The sequence below is a fragment of the Grampus griseus genome (assembly GCF_964374135.1).
Source record: "Grampus griseus genome assembly, chromosome: 1".
In the NCBI taxonomy this organism is placed as follows: domain Eukaryota; kingdom Metazoa; phylum Chordata; class Mammalia; order Artiodactyla; family Delphinidae; genus Grampus; species Grampus griseus.
Genome location: NC_139017.1, coordinates 146,065,255 through 146,087,306, shown reverse-complemented (window position 1 = coordinate 146,087,306; position 22,052 = coordinate 146,065,255). Strand labels below are relative to the sequence as shown.

General features: G+C 51.4%; 3 protein-coding genes and 1 long non-coding RNA gene across 4 annotated transcripts in view; 2 read left to right on the top strand and 2 right to left on the bottom strand.

Moving 5' to 3' along the window:
* Positions 1-5,767, bottom strand: part of LOC309835146 — a 38,132-nt gene extending 32,365 nt beyond the window's left edge. The window contains exon 1 of the long non-coding RNA XR_014297951.1: positions 5,681-5,767. This is a non-coding gene — a long non-coding RNA (uncharacterized lncRNA). The remainder of the gene's footprint in view (positions 1-5,680) is intronic.
* Positions 5,768-8,706: 2,939 nt separating this feature from the next.
* Positions 8,707-10,233, top strand: HPDL (4-hydroxyphenylpyruvate dioxygenase like). The gene has a single exon (XM_082677826.1). It carries the CDS (start codon positions 8,912-8,914, stop codon positions 10,025-10,027), a length of 1,116 nt encoding a protein of 371 aa, XP_082533952.1. The 5' UTR covers positions 8,707-8,911; the 3' UTR covers positions 10,028-10,233.
* Positions 10,234-10,864: 631 nt separating this feature from the next.
* Positions 10,865-18,547, bottom strand: MUTYH (mutY DNA glycosylase). The gene is made up of 16 exons (XM_082648520.1): positions 18,416-18,547; positions 15,269-15,395; positions 14,574-14,722; positions 14,443-14,482; positions 14,255-14,328; positions 14,081-14,122; positions 13,928-13,999; positions 13,737-13,850; positions 13,554-13,651; positions 13,327-13,471; positions 13,179-13,242; positions 12,812-13,003; positions 12,571-12,707; positions 12,333-12,485; positions 12,115-12,156; positions 10,865-11,038 (listed from the first exon to the last, which is right to left on the bottom strand). The coding sequence occupies exons 2-16, from the start codon at positions 15,387-15,389 to the stop codon at positions 10,937-10,939; spliced, it is 1,545 nt and encodes a 514-aa protein (XP_082504646.1). The 5' UTR covers positions 15,390-15,395; positions 18,416-18,547; the 3' UTR covers positions 10,865-10,936.
* Positions 18,545-21,924, top strand: TOE1 (target of EGR1, exonuclease). The gene is made up of 8 exons (XM_082648535.1): positions 18,545-18,745; positions 19,478-19,620; positions 19,707-19,747; positions 19,893-19,989; positions 20,118-20,276; positions 20,542-20,801; positions 21,003-21,162; positions 21,242-21,924. Exons 1-8 carry the CDS (start codon positions 18,694-18,696, stop codon positions 21,860-21,862), a joined length of 1,533 nt encoding a protein of 510 aa, XP_082504661.1. The 5' UTR covers positions 18,545-18,693; the 3' UTR covers positions 21,863-21,924.
* Positions 21,925-22,052: the final 128 nt, after the last annotated feature.

Below are 22,052 nucleotides of genomic sequence, written 5' to 3'. Positions count from 1 at the left end.
AGTGGGAAGGAGCATAAAACATTCAAGAAACTAATTACAGTATGAAGGAGGGGGTTGGTAGTGACAACAGTTGGTGACTAACAATTGTTAGTGGTGACAACAGTTAGGTTGCCAAGGCCTAATCAGCCAGGGGAGATTTATTTGTCTTTACCCTAAGTGCAATCAGAACTTAGTGAAGGGTTTTAAGCAGGACTGTAACATAATCAGATCTGCATTTTTCAAAGCTCACTCTCTGGCTACAGGGTGGAGACTGGTTTGGAGAGTAGTAAGTCTAAAGCCAGGGAGGCAATTAGAAGGTCATTGCAGTGTCCAGGTGGTACACAGTGAGGACCTGGACTTGGGTAGTGTGGGGAGATGATGAGAGATGTGATAGTTTGAGAGGCATTATGGAGATAGAATGGGCAGGGACATGGTGATTGACTGGAGGTGAAGGTTGAGGGACAGTGAGGTTCAAAAATGACTTGCAGGTTTCTGGCTAGGACCACTGGACAGCAGTGGAACAGCTGCTGAGAAGGGAGCACCAGAGGAGGAGGATGTTGGGCATGTTGACTCTGAGGTGCCTGTGGGACATGCGTGCACATCAAGATGGCAAATAAGCAGGTGGATAAAGATTAGGAAGAAGGAAATAATGTGGGGGTCATCTGCATGCAGATGGTAACTGAAGCCCTAAGCAGCACCAACATTCACAAGTGGGCAGAGGAAGACCAGGCAAGTACGGTATTATAAAAGCCAGGGCAAGAGTGTTTCAGAAAGGAGAGAGCGGTCAACCTCTCCTTAGATCCTTTCAAAGTGAAGTGGTGGAGAGAAGCCAAGTTAGAGTGAGTTGTGCTGTAAGCAGGAGGTGAAGAGGTGGAGAAAGCAACTGTAGACAACTCTTTCAATAAATGTAGCTAAACTATCAAAGTTATCAGTGAGAGTGTAATTAGGTACAACTTTTTTGAATGGCAATTAGGCAGAATTTATGAAAATTAAAAATACACACAGCCTTTACCCCAACAATTCTACTTCCAAGAAGTTAGCCTACAAATGTACTTCACCCATGCACAAAGATTTACAGAGAGGATATTTACTGTGGCATTTTATAAATAGCTAAAGTGAAGTACAATTTGCATACTCAACAGCAGGCTGGTTAAATTAGCTATAAAACAGCCACACAACAGGATATTATATATCTGTTAAAAAGAACATGCTGGGGGTGGTGTTGGTGGGATGAATTGGGAGATTGGGATTGACATATATTAATGCATAAAATAGATAACTAATAAGAACCTGCTGTATAAAAAAATAAATTAAATTTAAAAAAATAACATGCTAGATTTATATGTATTGAAATGGATACATCAAGACTGGATGCATCAGGACTTCCCTGGTGGCGCGGTGGTTGGGAGCCCACCTGCCAAAGCAGGGGACACGGGTTCAAGCCCTGGTCCAGGAAGATCCCACATGCCGTGGAGCAACTAAGCCCGTGTGCCACAACTACTGAGCCTGCGCTCTAGAGCCCGTGAGCCACAACTACTAAGCCCATGTGCCACAACTACTGAAGCCCACGCGCCTAGAGTCCATGCTCTGCAACAAGACAGGAAACCGCACTGAGAGGCCCACGCACCACAATGAAGAGTGGTCCCTGCTCGTCACAGCTAGAGGGGGCCCGCGTGTAGCAACGAAGACCCAATGCAGCCAAAAAAATAAATAAATAAAAAATAAATTAATTAGGGCTTCCCTGGTGGCGCAGTGGTTGAGAGTCCGCCTGCTGATGCAGGGGACACGGGTTCGTGCCCCGGTCCGGGAAGATCCCACGTGCCGCGGAGCGGCTAGGCCCGTGAGCCGTGGCCGCTGAGCCTGCACGTCCGGAGCCTGTGCTCCGCAATGGGAGAGGCCACAACAGTGGGAGGCCTGCGTACCGCAAAAAATATATATATATATAAATTAATTAATTAATTAATTAATTAAAAAAAAGACTGGATGCATCAAGGAAAAAGGACAGCCATATATGCTTGTATAAATGCATAGAAAATGCTTAAAAAGGATACACAAGAAACTCTTCACAGTGGTTATTTCTGCAGGGTAGTCAGCGAAGGAGAATTTTACTTTTGATTTTATGTTTTTTCATGTTTGGATTTTTAAAAATATTTATTTATTTATTTGGCTGCACCGGGTCTTAGTTGCAGCACATGGGATCTTCATTGCGGCATGTGGGGTTTTTAGTTGAGGCATGTGGGATCTCATTCCCTGACCAAGGATCAAACCCAGGCCCCCTGCATTGGGAACGTGGAGTCTTAGCCACTGGACCACCAGAGATGTCCCTATATGTTTGGATATTTATTGCAAGCATGTACAGTGAAATTTTACATAATTTATGTCTTTAAAAACTAATTTTCAATGGGCAGAAGACCTAAATAGACATTTCTCCAAAGAAGACATACAGATGGTCAATAGGCACATGAAAAGACACTCAACATCACTAATTATTAGATAAATGCAAATCAAAACGATAATGAGGTACCACCTCACAATGGTCAAAAATCAAATCATCAAACAATAAATGCTGGAGAGGGTGTGGGGAAAAGGGAACCCTCCTACACTGTTGGTGGGAATGTAAATTGGTGCAGCCTCTATGGAAAACAGTATGGAGGTTCCTTAAAAAACTAAAAATAGAGCTACCGTATGATCCAGCAGTCCCACTCCTGGGCATATATCCAGAAAAGATGAAAACTCTTAATTCAAAAAGATACATGCAGGGAACTCCCTGGCAGTCCAGTGGTTAAGAAAGCACTTTCACTGCCGTGGGCCTGGCTTCAATCCCTGGCTGGGGAACTAAGATCCCACAAGCGGAGAGGCGCCAGCGGTGGGCGGGGAGCTAAGAGAATAAATGCACTATAATGGTTAAGAGACTAAAAACTAAAAACTAAGCCAGATTTGAAATTCCATCCTCTCCATTTACCAGCTGTCTGCCTTGTGCAAATTATTTAACTCTTCTTTGCCTCAGTCTCCCCAACTACAAAGTGGACATGATTATAGTATTTTTGTTTAATGAGTTAATGTATGTTAAGCATAGAAGCCTTTGTTCTTATTACAAATAGCCATTATCCATAATTAAATTAAAAGTAGGGGCAATGCCAAGTGTGTGTGTGTGTTCTTAGCAGATAGCAAAGTTCCCCATACGTAGTATGAGTAAAACAAATATTTATTAAATAAATGATACACTAGAAAGAAAAAAGTACTCGGAAAATCATTTTTTGTTCTCAGACACTTTTTTTTACTTTGTATATGTTAGTTCCATGAAATAAAATGTTAAATTAAAAAAAAACGTGGTATATGGGACTTCCCTGGTGGCACAGTGGATAAGACTCTGCGCTCCCACTGCAGGGGCCAGGGTTTGATCCCTGGTCAGGGAACTAGATCTCACATGCATGCCACAACTAAGGAGCCCTGGAGCCGCAACGAAGGAGGCCGCCTGCCGCAACTAAGACCCGGTGTAACCAAATAAATATCTTTTTTTTAAAATGTGGTATATATATATATACATATATATATATATACACACACACATATATACAATGGAATATTAGCCATAAAAATAATGAAATATTGCCATTTGCAGCAATACGGGTGGACCTAGAGAATATCACACTAAATGAAGTTAGAGAAAGACAAATATATATCACTTATATGTGGAATCTAAAATATAACACAAATGAATATATATATACAAAACAGAAACAGACTCACAGACATAGAAGACAAACTTACAGTTATCAAAGGGGAAAGGGACGGGGGTCGGGAGGAGAATAAATTAGGAGTGTGGGACTAACAGATACAAACTACTATACATAAAATAAATAAGCAACAAGAATTTACTGTATAGCACAGGGAACTATATTCAATATCTTGTAGTAACCTATGAAGGAAAATAATCTGAAAAAAATATATATATATATAACTGAATCACTTTGCTGTACACATGAAACTAGCACAATATTGTAAATCAACTATACTTTAATTTTTAAAAATCCTTATTTTTATAAGTTTGGCTGTGAAGGGTAGGAGAATTATACAAAAATAGTTGTAGAAGTAAGCAGGATAGAGGGAGGGCTTTTTGGTTTGTTTTTTTTTTAAGATGAAAGAGACCTGATGATCTCTCTTAAAAGGGACAGAATGAAGATATATAGGAGAGAGAGGAAAATCAGTAAAGCAAGCTCACTGATGATGTGAGTGTTGGTGAGACCCAGAGCCCTGGTTAGTCTAACCCAGGTGGCACTCTTACTTCACAGTGACAGGGGAGGAGAGGGTGGTATCAGCAGGTCTTCAGGGCGCCTGTAGAGGCCCTGCCCTATGGAAATGAAAATACATCTCTTCCCCAGGAAGCTCCCAATCTAGGGGTTTAATGAGCTGACCCTTGAACAACGTGGTGGGGGGTGGTAGGGTTAGGGGGCCAACCCCTGTGCAGTTGGAAATCCCTGTAAAATCTGCATATAACTTTAGAGTCGGCTCTCCACACCTGCAGTTCCGCATCCTCGGATTCAACGCACCACGAATGATGAACTACTGTAGTATGTATTTACTGAAAAAAAACCCTGCATATGAGTGGACCCGCATGTAAGTTCAAACCCGTGTTATTCAAGGGTCAACTGGGACTTCCCTGGCAGTCCAGTGGTTAAGACTCCACACTCCCACTGCAGGGGATGCGGGTTCGATCCCTGGTCAGGGGAACTAATAAACTGCATGCTGCGCAGTGCAGCCAAAAACTTTTTTTAAAAAAAGGGCCAACTGTACTAACAATTGCCAATCAACTACACTTGCTCTCACCTCCACACCTTTGTATAAGCCGTGTCCTTCACCTGGAATACTTCACTCCCAACCTCCGACACATAAAGGTACCCCTCACCTTGTCAATTCCTACTCAAACTTCTGGTCTCAGCTTCTCCTGGGAAGCCTTCCCTAGTCCTCCAGACAATGTTAGAAGCAACAGCCTCTTCACTGGCCTCCCCATTCTGCCCTTGCTACCCTCCATCCTATTATCAACTCAGCAGCCAGCGAGGTTCAATAGAAATGTGGAGTCTGATCCGGTCACCCTTCAGCTTAAAGGTGACCTCCAGTGGCTTCCTATCTTGTTCAGAGTAAAAGCCAAAGTTTGCCTTATGGCTACTATTCCCCCTCCTCCCTATCCTATTCCAGCTGCACTGGACTTTTGCTCCAATACACCAGCCCCATTCCTGCCTCAGGGCCTTTACATTTGTTCCTCTTGCCCCTTCACTTCCTTCAGGAATTAACTCAAAAGTCACCTTCTCGCAATTCTGACATATACTACAACATGGATGAAACTTACAGGCATTATGCTAAGTGAAATAGGCCAGTCACACACACACACACACACACACACACACTGCACGATTTCACTTACATGAGGTACCTAGAGTAGTCAAAATCATAACAGAGACAGAAAATAGAACAGTGGTTGCCAGGGGCGGGGGGAGGGGAGAGTGGCGAGCTATCTAAAGGGTAGTGTCAGCTGTGGAGGAAGGGTTCAGCATATGGATGAAGTGATGGTTGCGTGACATGAATGTACTTAATACCACTGAACCGTACCTTAAAAATGTAACGTGGTGAATATTATGTGTGTTTTACCACACACACACACACACACACACACACACACACACAAACAAACACACAAAGTCACCTTCTCTGAGGTCTTCCAGGTCACTCCTTATAAAAAGTCAAGGGCTCAAGGAGAAGAACGGAATCACGGGGAGGGAGGGCAAGGGCAAGGCCAGAAAGGAGGGAGCATCCGAGGTCGCCTCCTGGATGGGGAGGGAGCTCCGGATGGGCGCGGCCAGAAAGGCGGGAGTTTCCGGGAGCGGATTTCAGGGGAAGCAAGGAAGGAGGGAACTTGGGAGGGGCGGGGTGAGGTAAGGGAGGGGAGGGGGAGGGGAGGGGAAGGGAGGGGGAGGGGAGGGGAGGGGCGGGGTGAGGTAGGGGAGGGGCGGGGTGAGGTAAGGGAGGGGAGGGGAGAGGAGGGGGAGGGGAGGGGAGGGGAGAGGAGGGGCGGGGTGAGGTAAGGGAGGGGAGGGGGGAGGGGGGAGGGGAGGGGGGAGGGGAGGGGTGGGCCCTGAAAGGTGCGAGCTTTGGGGCCTCCTTTGCGGCTGGGAGAGGGAGGGCGAAGGAGAGGGGAGAGGGGAAGGAGCGGGGAGCGGGCGGGGGTCAGGATTTCTGTAGGGGCCGAGTGTGCCTCGGGTCTGCGAGCTCCGAGAGTTCGACTCCTCCGCCCTCCACAGCCCCCATCTCCACCTCTGCTGACCTTGTCGTTGTAAAAGGCGGATGTATAGGAGAGGCGTCACCACCTAAACTCTCCGACCCGCGCGCGCGCCCTCCAGTGGTATTGGCCGGTTTCCTCAGGTCTCGACCTGCGCGCCCACCCTCGTTATCAATAGCTCCAGGAGGAGTGCAACCGCGGCCAGGCTCGGAGGACCTATCTTGGGAAAGTTCCGCAGGGTCCTGATCGCAGGAGGACACCAGTCTGATCCCAGGAGGTCACGGCCAAGACGCCAGCAGGGCTGCAGGAAGTAGAGTCTAGTTCTCTAACCCCAACTGGTCTCCAGAGCCGTCTGTGCACTGGGCCAAAGTCAAGCACAGTGCCCTTGCTGGGCAGTGTACCCCAGACAAGGTCACCCTTTTCTTTTTCTTTTTCTTTTTTTTTTTTGCGGTACGCGGGCCTCTCACTGCTGTGGCCTCTCCCGTTGCGGAGCACAGGCTCCGGACGCGCAGGCTCAGTGACCATGGCTCACAGGCCCAGCCGCCCCGCGGCATGTGGGATCTTCCCGGACCAGGGCACGAACCTGTGTCCCCTGCATCGGCAGGTGGACTCTCAACCACTGCGCCACCAGGGAAGCCCCATCCTTTTCTTTAAGACAACCCCCACTTAGCTTCCAGAAATCTACCCTCCCCCAGGTCAGAAGTGATTGGTCAGGGGTCCTGTTTCTGTTCCCTTTGTCCATACCTGGAGCCCTTGAGTGGAAATTCCTTCTCCCGGACCAAAGGCCTGGAAGCTGCTCCCTTGGGGCCCCAATCATGAGAGCTGGGGCAGAGCATTGTCTTTTCTGTACCAGCCCTCTCAGATCCCTATTCCCAGGGCCCCCTCCCCCAGAATACACCACCAAAGCCAGAGCCCTCCCAGTGCCTTCCCAGTGCTCAGGACTACGGAGGAGTAGCCCTTTGTATGCCCTGACCCCACAGTCAGGCCCAGGTTCACAGGCTAAAACCTGGATCTTTTGCCAGGCTGCACCATATACTATTTCATTTAATCAAAACAATCCCACTAAGTAGGTACTATTATTATTCCCATTTTTATAGATGACGAAACTAAGATTCAGAAGTTAAGCAATTTGCCCAAAGTTATACATGTGCTAGTAAGTGTTGGAGGTAGATTTTTAAACCCAGGTCTGTCTGGCTTTTGGAGTCCATGTTCTCCAATTCACTGGAGTGCAGAGTAGCACCAAGTACCTTTCACCACTGCTTCAGGTACTGCCTTCCTGGCTGTAGGCCTGAACACCCAGCCAGGTGTTTTTCTAAGCCCTGTCCCCTCATCACATCCTTCTCCCTCCTGCCAATGAAACTCAACAGTAAGTCATCACACCAGGCTGCCTGACAAATGAATCTCTTTTGCATTGCCTCAGACCACAGGCATCCAACCCAACTGTCTCCCCAACCTTATGCTCCATTGCTCCTCTGAGGGTTTGGCTCACATTCCTCACTGAGCTTTTGCTTATGCCATTTGCTCTTCGTGGAATGCCCTTCCAAACCCTTCAAGAGCTACCAGGTGAAGTTCCAGAAGACTCCGAATTTCCTCAATCCAGTGATCTCACACAGTTCTCAGTGGCAAGGCCTGAAATGCCCCCAGAAAGCTCCTCTGGCCTAATACCCAGTCAGGAAGCTGGAAAGAGCAAAGAGGACTTATTCTAGTCCTAATAGAGTCAGGAGGGTGAGAAAGGATGCCTGTGCAGCTGTTCCTTTCAGATCCTGAGCCACTGTTTTTTCTCCAAATCTTGTTTGGGACAAGGGCGTAAAAAATGTTAAGGGAGAAGTGGGGTTGAAAAGGTGCAGCTGAAAGATTTCCCAAAAGAGAGATGCATTTAGGAGCTAAATAAATGGTCTATCTTCCTATAACATAAATTTCTCTGGACCATTTTGGGGAAAAAGTGAAAATCTGTAACTTAAAGCATTTTATTCTATTTTAAGTTTTAAAGGAACATTAGGCAATTAAAAGCAAAATTCTCCAAAAATTTTAAGCTAAAACATGAAATTGCTAAGAAATTCCGTGCTTGTAGAGGGAAAATTCGGACTCTTCCCCCGACTAGGGCTGATTCCCTTTGCTCTGAGGTTGGGGCATGAGTAGGAACCCAGTGCCTGGAACCTAGTGAAGGCAGCTATTGTGATCTCCAGGGTCCGGGGATGGGAGGCTCAGTGCCCAAAGGTGTGTGGCCCAGCCAGAGGCCGTGGGAAGGTCAGTGCCCAAGAGTGAGGCCCAGCCAGAGGTCATGGGAAGGGTCAGTCCTGTGCCCCCGGTGTACTCTCGGCCACACAGGCTGAGCGAGAGGGTGGAGAGTGGCAGTCACTGGCTCCGCCCCCCCTCTCGCCCCGCCCCTGTACTGGCTCCGCGTGGTTCTCTAGAGCCACAGCTCAGACTCGGTGGTCTCCAGGCAGCCCCAGTTTGGCGTGCTTCGGCAGAGGGAACCGCAAGACCCCAAGTGGTCCGTTTGTGGCTTCTCCCCGAAAAAGATCGAGGAACGCGGTCTGCAGGCAAAATTGGACTCCACCGGCTTCTGACGACAAGCCAGGGACTGAGAGTCTCCGAGTCCCGGACAAGTGATTGTCCCCAGGGGAGGGACAGGCCGGGGACGCCATCCAGACCGCCATGGCCGCGCCCGCCCGCCGTCTGTGCCATATCGCTTTCCACGCGCCGGCGGGGCTGCCCCTCGCCCGGGATCTGCAGCGCCTCTTCGGCTTCCAGCCCCTGGCGGTGCGGGAAGCAGACGGCTGGCGGCAGCTGGCTCTGCGGAGCGGCGACGCGGTCTTTTTGGTGAACGAGGGCGCGGGGCCCGCAGAGCCGCTGTACGGCCTGGACCCGCATCATGCGGTGCCCAGTGCCACGAACCTGTGCTTCGACGTGGCGGACGCGGGCGCCGCCGCCCGGGCGCTGGCGGCGCTCGGCTGCAGCGTGCCGGTGCCCCCTGTCAGCGTGCGGGATGAGCAGGGCGCCGCCACCTACGCCGTGATCAGCTCGCCGGCCGGCAACCTCAGCCTGACGCTGCTGGACCGCACTGGCTTCTGCGGGCCCTTTCTGCCCGGCTTTAGGCCTGTGCCCTCCGCACCTGGCCCGGGCTGGGTCAGCCACGTGGACCACCTGACCTTGGCCTGCACCCCCAGCAGCTCCCCAAAACTGATGCGCTGGTTCCACGACTGTCTAGGCTTTCACCACCTGCCGCTGAGCCCAGGTGAGGATCCGGAGCTGGGCCTGGAGGTGGCAGCAGAGTCCGGGCCCGGGGGGCTGAGGCTCACCGCCCTGCGGGCCCCTACGGGTAGTGCTGTCCCTACCCTCGTGCTGGCCGAGTCCCTGCTGGGGGTCACCAGCCGACAGGACCAGGTGGAGCAGTTCCTGGCCCGGAACGGGGGACCTGGATTGCAGCACGTGGGGTTATACACACCAAATATCATGAAAGCCACTGAGGGTGTGGTAGGGGCCGGGGGTCAGCTCCTGACTCCCCCTGAGGCCTACTACCAGCAGCCAGGCAAGGAGAAGCAGATCCTGGCTGCAGGGCTAGAGCCTAGCCTGCTGGCCCGACAGGGGGTCTTGCTAGATGGTGACAGAGGCAAGTTTCTGCTTCAGGTCTTCACCAAGTCGCTCTTTGCAGAGGACACTTTCTTCCTGGAGCTGATTCAGAGGCAGGGGGCCACTGGATTTGGCCAGGGCAACATTCGGGCCCTGTGGCAGTCCATGCAGGAGCAAGCTGCCAGGGTCCAGGAAGCCTGAGAAGGGCTGAAGCTGGGTGTAGCCGCCTGTCCTGGAGCACTGGGGAGTCCAGCACAGGGCCTGCTGGAACTGAGAGACACCCACAGAGGCCTGGAGTGAAAGGCTTTGTCTTTAGGAGCCAGGTGTGGCCTCCATCTCATCGTGCCAGAAGTTGAATCTCACAGGGGTCCAAAGAGATGGGACTTTTTTTTAAACTGTGAAACCGTTTCTCATATTGTCTATATCTAACATATATGCAAAATGTAAAGAATAAAGGAATTACACAATTAGGAAATAGAACATAACCAATATTTTTGAACCCTCCTTGTGTCCTTCTCTGACCCCATTTCTCTCCACCACACTCCCAATATTATGATTAAAAACCCTCTGCTTTTCTGTATTGTTTCACTGCATATGTAATGTATCCCTAAATAAATGGTTTATTATTTGAGGTAGGAATCTAAGACAAAACAAATCCTCCTCTGTGATTCCCCTCTCCCTAGGGACCAGCCACTGCAGGTGGGAGGGGCTGAGTCAGAGCTGAGCTCAACCACCTGCTCTAGGGTGATAACACAACTCCAATCAGAGCTGACCAGAGACATGGACTGAGAGCGCTGGATGTCAGCCACTGGCAGGGGCTCCCTGCAGCTGCCTTCTTCTCTTCTGGGGCTGGAGGAGGACAGATCACTCAGGACAGAACACTCCCCTCCTCCATCTGCCCAGGGCTGGCTAGGAGCTCAGCAGTGGAAGTCAGGACCAAGCAGGACTTTACCACTTCCTGGGTCCCTCAGAGGTGAGGAGTGAGGGGGCTAAGGAGAAGGTGGAAAGTCTCCAGAATGACTACAAAAATCAGCACTTTATTAAACAGGATTCTCAGGGGGTGGGGGCTTCCAGAGGCATCACTGTGTTGCACTGTTGAGGCTGGGTGCATCAGCAGGGGATGTGGGGCCGAAAGAAACTATCCAGGACTTGCTGGCCTGCGCTGGGCTTTTTCCATCTGGACAGGGTGGACACCTGGGATCTTTTGGAACCCTGTGCAGAAGCCGAAGGAAGGAGGTACTGAGGGGGCAACAAAGAACCTTCTCCTTCCACCCCTCCCCCCACACCACTGATCAAGCTCAGATTCTAGCCTTATATTGTAAAGCTTCCATCCTGTTACCAGTATCTAACTCTTCGATCAACTCTCTAAAAGGCAGCCTGAGGACTTCCCTGGTGACGCAGTGATTAAGAATCCGCCTGCCAATGCCGGGGACATGGGTTCGAGCCCTGGTCCGGGAAGATCCCACATGCCGCGGAGCAACTAAGCCCGTGCGCCACAACTACTGAGCCTGCACTCTAGAGCCCGCGAGCCACAACTACTGAAGCCCGCGCACCTAAAGCCCTAGAGCCCGTGCTCGAAACGAGAGAAGCCACCGCGATGAGAAGCCCGCACCGCAACAGAGAGTAGCCCCCACTCGCTGCAATTAGAGAAAGCCCGAACACAGCAACGAAGACACAACGCAGCCAGAAATTAATTAATTAATTTAAAAAGGCAGACTGAGGCAGTCTTCCTAAGATGCAAAGATGACTCCTCCCTCCACCTAAAATGCTTCAGTGGCCTGGCGTTCACGTTCCTGACTGGCCTGGGCAGGCCCTGCTCACCACTCCAACTAAACCAAATGCTCACAGCTCCTTGAGCGCTGCAGACTGTACTGTACCCCACCTTTGCTCACACTACTCTTGGGCCTGGAAAGAATGTCTTTACAGCTGATTCCCCTTCCAAACCTGGAGAAAACAATTCATTTCCAGGACCCAGGTTACCAGCCACTCCTTCCAAGCAGCCATTCCTGATTCTTGCCTCCTAGATAAAAATGATAGCTCCCCACTTCATATCCCACAAAATCTTGTACAAACATTTCACACACCTGTGACACTACTGTCTCCATCATTTGCTCTTGTCCCCTCTCTACCCTGGACCCAGATTGTAAAGTCTGGTCAAGAACTATTTCTCTCGCCCCAGTGAAGTCTGTCATGGAGACTGTTCACCCAAACGTGCATCATTTGCCTCACTGAAAACCTGTGGATTTGGTCCTGGAGAGAGATGGCTGGGTGAGGGCCAAGACACTCACCTTGCAGGTCCCTGGCTGCTGGCCCTCGTATACACGGAACACCTAGACAAGAAGAGAGGAGGAAAGTGCAGGGCTGGCATCTGACCCCAAAGAGCCCTCAACTTCATACCCCAGCACCTTTGTTTAAAATATGCTTTTTTGTTTGCTTACATAGTAACAGGTTCACTTAGAACATGTAGGAAACACAAAAAGTACAACGAAGACAACAAAGGTAGTGCCTTTTTCATGGCGGTGGAGACAGCAGCGGTGTGAAACTCCTCCCGGGTCAGCCAGCGAGCTCCAGGTGGTACAATGGCCACTGGGGTCTGTTCTTCCAGGGCCAGACCGTATACTTGATATGTCAGCTTGATGTGAGAGAAGGTGTGGACCACCTGGGGGGAGCGTCAAGAGGCTGAAACAGACCTGCGGATGTGGCCACAGAAGCCATCTTTCCTGGCCCCTCCTCTGCTCACTCACCTGTCCCAGGTGCCGAAGGCGGGTGGCCGGGACGGGCCCAACCCAACTCTGCAGTTCCTGCAGCAGGGCCTTGCGCTGGTGCTGCCCTGAGGGCTCTGCGGTCACAGATGGGAACTCCCACAGTCCTGCCAGCAGACCTGAGAGGGAGGGCAGCCAGGTATCTGTTAGGCCTTAGCTACTGATGCCTCTATTTCTTCCTTGTTGCTCATGCCACCTCCCTGCACTCCGAGGATCAAGGTACCTGAGTTGGGCCTCTGCACCAGCAGAATTCGGGCACCCCCAAGGGCCCTGGGCTGCTCCAGAACACAGGTGGCAGAGCACTCCTCCCTGGGGGGCCTGCGACTGACCTTTCTGGGAAAGTTGGCCACTCCCAGGGTCTGGTCCCAGGGCTCTGTGGGAGGCGCACACAGCTGGCACCGTCCAGTGTTGGGAGCTGGGAACAGAGATCCAAGAGCCCCACTCAGGCCACGTGGGCTTAGGTGCCAAGCCCAGACAGCAGGCCTTGGCCCAGCTCTGTAGAATCTTACTCAGACTCTAGAATGAAATGGAATGAGGCGGCCACAGGCAGCTCCTCGACAGTACAGGGAAGGGCTAGGGCTGGCACTCACCACACTCCTCCACGTCACGACTGCCTGGCGGGCTCCGTGAGGCTGAGAGCTGCTCCCGCTCCACCTGAGAGTCAGAGACAGGGCAGGATGTCACAGGGCAGGGGTCACTCCCTAGGACCCCTGACTGCCCCTTCCCCAGCTGGCTCACCCTCTGGTGTGCCCGGCACAGGCTCTGCACAGGGCACTGGCTGCAGAGTGGGCGCTGCGGGGTGCACACTGTGGCCCCCAGCTCCATGGCTGCTTGATTAAAGTCTCCTGGCCGGGCTGGCTCCACCAGCTGCTGGGCTAGGCTCCTACAAGAAGGGAACGTGGCTGTGAGCCAAAGATCCCTTGGAGACAACTCTCCCAATCTCCCCCATTACTCCAATATCCTACCAGAGCTGCTGGGAAACAAGGGTGCTGCTGGGATCAGCACCAATGGCTCGGACACGGCATAGCACCCGTACTACGTTCCCATCCACCACACCGGTTGCCTGGCACAGAGGAGTCCAGGAGTCAGCCTGGTCTGGGAGGAGGGAAGGTGGGCACACACAATATGGGGGTGGGCTATGGGCTCACCTGGCCAAAGGCAATGGAAGCAATGGCTCTGGCTGTGTACCGCCCCACACCAGGCAGGAGCCACTGCAGGGTCTCTGCTGTACGTGGCATGTGGCCCCCTAGCTCCTCTACCACCTGATTGGGATGCGAAGGCTTAAGGTTATAAGATACCTGAGGCCCTGGGGCTCCCACGCCCCCCGCCACCCTCTTACCTTCCGGGCTCCTTCCTGTAGCCGCCGGCCTCGAGAATAATAGCCCAGGCCAGCCCAGAGCTGGTTTACCTCCTGTGGGTGGGGTCAGAGGTCAGAGGGATCAGAGGTCGGTCCTCAGTAGTCCCCATTCCCCGACCTTAGGGTGGCTCTCACCTCCAGGGAAGCACTGGCCAGGTCCTGCAGCGTTGGCCACTTCTACAGCCCGAAGGCAGGCAAAAAGAGATGAAGCCAAAGGTGAAGGAGGTGGAAGAAGCCTTCTTTATTCCCACCCCAAAGGAGTCATCTGGGGTCTGGACCATGACCCTCCCCTTCATTCCCTGAAGTCACCTGCATCCATCGGTTATAATAGTCGATCACCGTGGCAACCTGGGTCTGCTGCAGCATGACCTCTGAGACCCACACTGGGGAAGAGGGGTTGGTATGAGGACACGGCTAACCAGCCCTGCTCCTAGCCCACAGACCCAGACCTGAGAGCGTCCAGGCAAAGCAGCCCTGCTCTCAGGAGATGTACTCACCAGCGTATGCCCGCCTGTCCAGGTCCACCTCACCCTCCACCTGCCAATGAAATTCCAGATGGGCAGTTAGTGTGGAGGGGGCTGGGCACCAGCCTCCCCCACTCCACCATCCCCACCCCTCACCCACCTACCCGCCTTCTCCAGGGTAGGTCCCGCTTCTCTCGGTCATACCAGCTCAGCAGGCTCTTCCGGAAGACTGTCACCTCAGCTGTGTCTCTGAATAGATGGTACGGGGAGACAGGGGCCTGCAATCTCACCTCCTCCTGCTGCCTGGCCAGGCCTGCTGGAGCCTCAGAAAACTCAGGGATCGTCCTTGCACAGGCTGCGCACCAGCAATCTGGGGCACTGTGGCCTGGTTTCAGTCTGTTCCACTTAAAGCTTCCCCCACCCCCAAGCCCTTGCTTAAGCTTGGGACCTGGAGTCTCTAGCCCTGGGTAGCCTTAGCCAAGTTTCTGGCCTTCATTTCCCAGGGTGATACCCCTGGCTCCTTTGTCTCTGGGTCATAATGAAAATCCATGTTTCCTCCAAGCATAATACATACCTGTGCAGGGCCTTCCCATTTACAAAACACTGACAGGTTGATAAACTCATTTGATCCCATGAGAGCCAAGTGAGGAAGGAAATGCACAGACTACTACGCCATGTCACTGGTAAGAAAGCAGCTATTCAGAGCAATTATCCCAAAGCCACAGAGGAAAGTCAGAATTAGAACCTTAATTAGTTCCTTAATGCCTTGATACATACCATGCTCCCTTCCCAGCCTGAATCTGTCCCCTTTCATGGCCAATTAAACCAGCCCCTGAGTCTCTAAGACCAAGCTCCTCACCGTCAGGTGCAGACGGCTTGGCCTGGCTGCTGCTGAGGGCACGTTTCTCCCTTCCCTCCTGGCTGGATGCCTGCTTCCTGCAACGACTTCGACTTCCCACAGCTGCTCGTGGCTTCCTCATGATTGACTAGAAAGGAAAGGCCCAGCCAAAGTAGTCAGTCGCCATGAGGCTGAATCTTAGGGCCTCGCAGAAGGTAAAGCTACCTCCCTCCCCACACCATTCATATAAAGTGTCTAGCTTTTCTCCAAGCACTCCCCAGATGCTCATGGGTTTGCTCTTGGCTGCCTGTGGCACTGAGGTATGACCAGTAGGGCTGAGGTCCTGCAAGTGGCCTCAGAGGAACCAGCATTAGTATAGTCTTGGAGACATAAACAAAATAAGAGGCCAGGGCTGGGCTGAGTCAAGGACCAAAGCCTCCTGTGCGGGAGCACCTGTGTATCCCTGGGAGTACAGGTGTAGGTAGGAGGTTTATCTGCTTAGAGATGTAGCACATTTACACTGAAACAGCATTTAGTAATCATCTAGTCCAAACCCTCATTCTATGGAAAGGAGAAACCTCTGTGATAATGATTTAAAACATAAAATGCAAAGAGGGAAAAAAAAAGGAGAAACCAAGGATCAGAGAGGGGAAGGAAAGATTTGCCCGAGAGAAGATGGCAAACTGTGGCGGGGCGGGGGGGGGGGGGGGGGGGGCGGGGGAGGCAGGGCGGGCACGGGGATGAGCTATTTTTATTCCTAATCTCCTGATTTAGTAGATCATAGCCGCCTATCCATTAGTAATGAATGAGAAAACACATCTGGTTGATCTTCACTCTTCCCTTATTGTTCTGGCTGCCTAACAGAACAGTAGCTAACAGTTAGTGAGTGTTACATGTCAGACCCTATGCTAAGTGCTTTACCAGATTTCTCAATCTCCTGACAACTCCATGAGGTATGTTCTAGGATTACCTTCATTTCAGTTATAAGGAAACAGGCTTGTGATTAAGCAACTTTTCGATTCAAACTCCGAAGGTCTGCCTGCAGAGCTTGCACCTGGCTATACTGCAGTCCCTGCTGAGCCTCTGGTTCAAACTCTCTCCTCAAACTTTTTAATTCACACCTCATTTTCATCAAGAGATTGCTTCCTCCTTCCGAGAAAAGAATGAATGAATGTACAAACGTACCTCCATCTGCACTTTCCTTGTCCTTTATCCCATTATATGGAGGAATGTTCCCTCCCCCTCCTCCAATCCCTTCCACAAGACCCACCCCCTCCACTTCCTAGCCAATCTTCCTTAACCAAACTCGCTGACTTCCATCATTCATTCTACAATCCGTTCTCTAAAGACTAAAACAATCTTTTAAGACATGATCATGTCACTTTTTTACTTAAAACCTTCAAGAGCTTCCCATTAACTCATTAAACAAATATTTATGGAGCAGTTTTAGGTACTTGGAATACTTCAGTAAATAAAACATCAAAGGTTCCTGGAGTTTATATTATTATTATTTTTAATTTCATTATTTGAAGTCTATAGATGGTTTATTTTATTTTTTGGCCACACTGTGTGGCATGCAGAATCTTAGTTCCCCGACCGGGGATTGAACCCGTGTCCCCTGCATTGGGAGCATGGAGTCTTAACCACTGGACCACCAGGGAAGTCCCAGAGCTTAGGGTCTAATGGGAAATAAATAATGCATACAATCAGTAAATTATATAGGATGTTAGGTGATAAATACTAACATAAAGAGGAAAAGTAGAGCAGTGAAGGGGATGAGTGGGTAGGGGTGTGGGAGTGTTGCAATTTTAAAGAAGGTGGTCAAGGTGGGCCTTATTAAAGTGATATTTGGCCAATGACTTAAAGCAGTTGAAGGAGTTAGCCATGTGAATGGATACCCGTGGGAAAGGAATCCTAAGAAGCTAGTGCAAAGGCCCTAAGGAGGTTGCCTGGTGTTTGTAGAACAATGAGGAAGCCAGCATGGTTAGAATGGAATGAGGAAAGGGTGAGGAGTTGATGAGGTCAGAGAGGTAAAGAAAGTGGAGAGCCCAGGACTACAAGTACCTTGTAGGCCACTGGAGAGGGCTTTGGCTGTCACACCCATTTCTCTTAAAAGCCAATCCTCTTAATATAAGCTTTGTAGGCTCCAACAAGCCCCATCCCCCTCGCTCACTACGGAACAACTATGTTGTCCTGAAATAGTTGGTTCAAAATCCCCAAGTGTCTGTCCTCCTTGAGGCCTCACCCAGTCCATTTCCTCTGCTTGAAGAGCTCTTCTATGTTTTACCTAACAGTCATTTTTCAGGTCTTGACTTAAATGTCCAAATCAGATCCCCCCCAGTCTTACCCTCTTGTGTACTTCTCCATTGTTGCTCTTATACCAATTTTAATTCCATATTTATTTGTGATTCTTTGATCAGTGTCTGCTTCCCCCACTTAACTGTAAAACTCCATATAAGCTAGGACTGGGTATCTTTTGTTGGCTGTTGTGTCCCCAGAGCCGAGCACGGTGCCAGGCAAATTGTATATAATACTTGTTAAACTAATTTGGGATGGGGTAGAGTAAAAGGAGGTTCCCCTTTTTCCAGAATGGGAAAAATCCAAACAATTCAGAATAATGAAAAGACTCGAGAGAAAGGTTGAAGATGGACTGGAAACAGCAAATAATCAAAGAGATAAAGGGTTGAGAGTCCTTGGTGGGAAGCAGAGCCCTTGGGAAAGGGCTAGTCTACGGTAGGGACAACACTCACGGTAGCAGGAATCATGTCCAAAACCCCTCAAGGTCAACTATATCTCCTAATTACTTACAATCTGTCCCTACGGGAGGCTTAATTCAAATCCTTATTACCACGCGCACGGATTGTTTCAAAAGTGTTCCTGCTAGCCGGTCGCTCTCAACCTCCGCAGCCTCATCTCCTGTCTCCGTCCCGGCTTCTTTCACTTCCTGGAACGCCGTGAGCTCTCCACCCTCCCTGGCAGCTTGCCCCTTCCCAAATATCCTTCCTTCCCCTACACTCCCCAGTCTTTGTATAACTCCTACGCGTGCTTTAAGCTTAGCTCAGGCAGCGCCACATCCTCTGGGGATCCCCACCCCGGGGCCGAATCGATGAAGACAGGGTAACGCGAAGGCCCACGTTCCAATTGCGTTGTACGCAGAGAAAAAATTACCTCCTGCGCGATCTCCAGCGCCCAGCTCCCAGACGAACCCCAGGGGGCGTGGCTCCGGCCAATCCGGGCGGTGAACCGGACCACGCCAGCCAATAGGCTCCTAGCGCGCGCCAGGCTGGCTCCACCGCGCCAGACCCGGGAGGTCTGAACGGAAGTCCGACCGGTCGGCGACTCCGGGGGCGAAGCTCCGCCCCGTCCCCGACTGCAGGAGCGGAGTGAGGAGACGAAGAGGAAGTCCCGCGTGCACACTGACTATACAAGCGAGGGACCTCGGTGTCATGGCCGCCGACGGTGACGATGGCGCAGCCTCAGCTCCAGCCGTCTCTGACGGTGAGTGGCTTCCCAGGGGCCGCTTTAAAAGCCTGTGCGGTCCGGTGGGGGGAGGGTCTCGGGCTCGTAGTTCTAAGAAACCGATCTCAAGTTTCAGAGGAATAGCGCCTTCTTTCTGAACCAGCCACGAGGAGACTACAAGTCCCGGTGTGCACCACAGTTCCGCCTGCAAAAACCTAGAGTCTTGGGCGCAGGGCATGTGGGGGCATGTCGGGAGATGTAGTCTGGAGTTCATGGCTCTGTTAAGTTAGGGAGGTTGGGAGTTGTGGTCCACAGGAAGTGGGACGTGTTGGGGCGTTATTTATCAGGCTCTGGGGCATACTGGCTACTGCCGCCGCTTGTGGCCATGAACGGTAGTATAGAGCCTTTGGGATAGTAAAGGGGCTGAAATCATCAAGCCTTGCAAACTATTTCCTGCAGGATGTGAGGAAAAGGAACCTCACAGATCATCTAGTCCTACCTTCCTCTTTTACAGGTTTTGATGCTGAGGGGGAAGAAATTTTCCCAGAGTCTCACATAAGCCACTGGAAGACCCAGGCTTTCTCTCCCCAAATTCAGGACACTGTTCACTCCAAGGCCTGTGTATAGAGCATATGTGATACGCTTGAGGAGAAAGCTGCCATTTCTTGCCTTGAAGGAAACTGCCCCTGCCCCCAGCCATGGCCTAGCTTGGTATCTTTTTTCTTAGGCCCTTGCCTGAGCATTAACATCCGTCACCCTCCTTATCCCCAGGTGGTGCCAGCCAAAGCACAAAATCTGGGGAGGAGCTAGTAGTCCAGGTTCCCGTGGTGGATGTGCAAAGTGACAACTTCAAGGAGATGTGGCCATCCCTCCTGCTGGCCATAAAGACGGCTAGCTTTGTGGCTGTGGACACGGTGAGAGTTGGGAGTTGGGAGAGCAGGTGGTTGTGAAAGGGCTGATACTGTGGACCTAACACAACTCTCCCTTTACTGCGCCATAGGAACTGAGTGGGCTTGGGGACAGGAAGAGTTTGCTGAACCAGTAAGTATAAGCCCTGATCTCTTTAGTCCTAGCCTTGGAAGGAGGGGTAGACCTCAACCCTGTAGTGGAGGTCACAGTCCTGGGTGGTTTGGGTCTTTCATGAAGCTAACTCCCAGCCACAGCCACCCCCAAACCCAACCCCAAGGTGCATCGAGGAACGTTACAAGGCCGTGTGTCATGCTGCCAGGACCCGTTCTATCCTCTCCCTGGGCCTCGCCTGCTTCAAGCAGCAGCCAGACAAGGTATGGGCTGATCTCACCTGCATCCCAGGTCTGTGGCTGGGGGGAGGAGGGTTGAGATCCTGGGGAACATCAGCTATGAGGTTTTTTTCTCCCAAGGCTGGATGTAGCAGAATCTCTTCCTCTCCCAGGGTGAACACTCATACCTGGCCCAGGTGTTCAATCTGACCCTGCTGTGCATGGAAGAGTATGTCATAGAACCAAAGTCTGTGCAGTTCCTGGTACAGCATGGCTTCAACTTCAACCAGCAGTACGCCCAGGGTATCCCCTACCACAAGGGCAATGACAAGGTAGGCCTCCAGCCTAGAGACTGCCCCTTCTGTGACTTCATTTCTTACTACTCTAGGCTGGGTGCATGGGGAGGATCTGCTTCTTAGGGAGTATGGGGAACCACTAGTGACAGAGCTGGGGAAACAACACTGTTACACTGGTGAATAGCATTGAATTAGGTGAAAGCAAGGGAGAGCTTTCCAGGTGAGGGGCCCTGGGATAAGTGTCCTGCAAGGCTCCCTAGGGGACTCTGTCCTTCCTGATGACCCCTTTCTTTCCACCCAGGGTGATGAGAGCCAGAGCCAATCAGTGAGGACACTATTCCTGGAGCTAATCCGGGCCCGCCGGCCCCTGGTACTACACAACGGTCTTATAGACTTGGTGTTCCTGTACCAGAACTTCTATGCACACCTGCCTGAGAGCTTGGGTACCTTTACTGCTGACCTATGTGAAATGTTCCCAGCTGGCATTTATGACACCAAATATGCTGCTGAGTTTCACGCCCGCTTCGTGGCCTCCTACCTAGAATATGCCTTCCGGAAATGGTGAGGAACTGGTTGAGAGAATGGGGTGGGGCCTGGTATAAGCTTGACTATTTCATTCACTTAAGATATTTAGTGAGCACCTATCATGTGCCAGGCACTGTTTTAGGTGCTGAGGGTTCAGCAGTGAACAAAACAGACAGAAACCCCTACTCTCATGGAGCTTATATGCTAGTGGACCAATACCCTCTTGCGATGTTACAGTGAGCGGGAAAATGGGAAGCAGCGGGCAGCTGGCAGCCCACACCTCACCCTGGAGTTCTGCAGCTATCCTTCTAGCATGAGGGCCCATATTGACTACCGCTGCTGCATGCCCCCTGCAACCTACCGTATTCATTCCACCAGCATCTGTGACAACTTCTCGGTGAGAGCACCTGCCCATTTCCTGGGGGAGGGACGTTTGATGCCTGGAACCCCTCTCTAAGCTTTTTTCCTACCTCTAGGCCTATGGCTGGTGCCCCCTGGGACCACAGTGTCCTCGGTCCCATGATATTGACCTTATCATTGACACTGATGAAGCTGTGGTGGAGGACAAGAGGCGACGGCGACGACGTAGAGAGAAACGGCGGAGGTCTTTGTTGGGCCTGCCTGAGAAACAGACTTCTGGGGAAACCGAGGATGGTCCTCCCACCAAGCAGGTCTGTAGGGTTGGCCTCAAGCCTGAGGAAATTGAGCAGGAGGTGCCTGAGGATGAGACTGGGAACCAACCTGGCTCTAAGCAAGGTCACAAAAATGACTTGGAGATGGAGCAGAGAGCAGCAAGGCCTGACACAGCTGACATGGCCAGCTCGGAAGCTCCAGAGAGTCAAGTCAATCCTAACCCAGTGCCTGGTGATGGATTGCATCGGGCTGGTTTCGATGCCTTTATGACAGGTTACGTGATGGCCTACGTGGGAGTGGGCCAAGGACCCCAGCCCTGTAACTCTGAACCATGGCTACCTGAATGCCACAACAAGGTATACCTGAGTGGCAAAGCTGTCCCCCTCACAGTGGCTAAGAGCCAGTTCTCCCGTTCTTCCAAAGCCCACAACCAGAAGATGAAGCTGGCTTGGGGCAGCAGCTGACCCAACTTCTACCCAGCACTCAGGGCCCAGGAAGAGAAGCTGAGGGTGGAACAGAGGGGTCTGGATCCCTCTAGCCTGTGAGTGTCCTACTCCCAACTACTAGGGGACGGGGACAGGGTCCTGGCAGAGATACTGCTGCATCACTCCTGGACCTTTGTCTTTACTCCAGAGGATGAGGAACAAGGATACA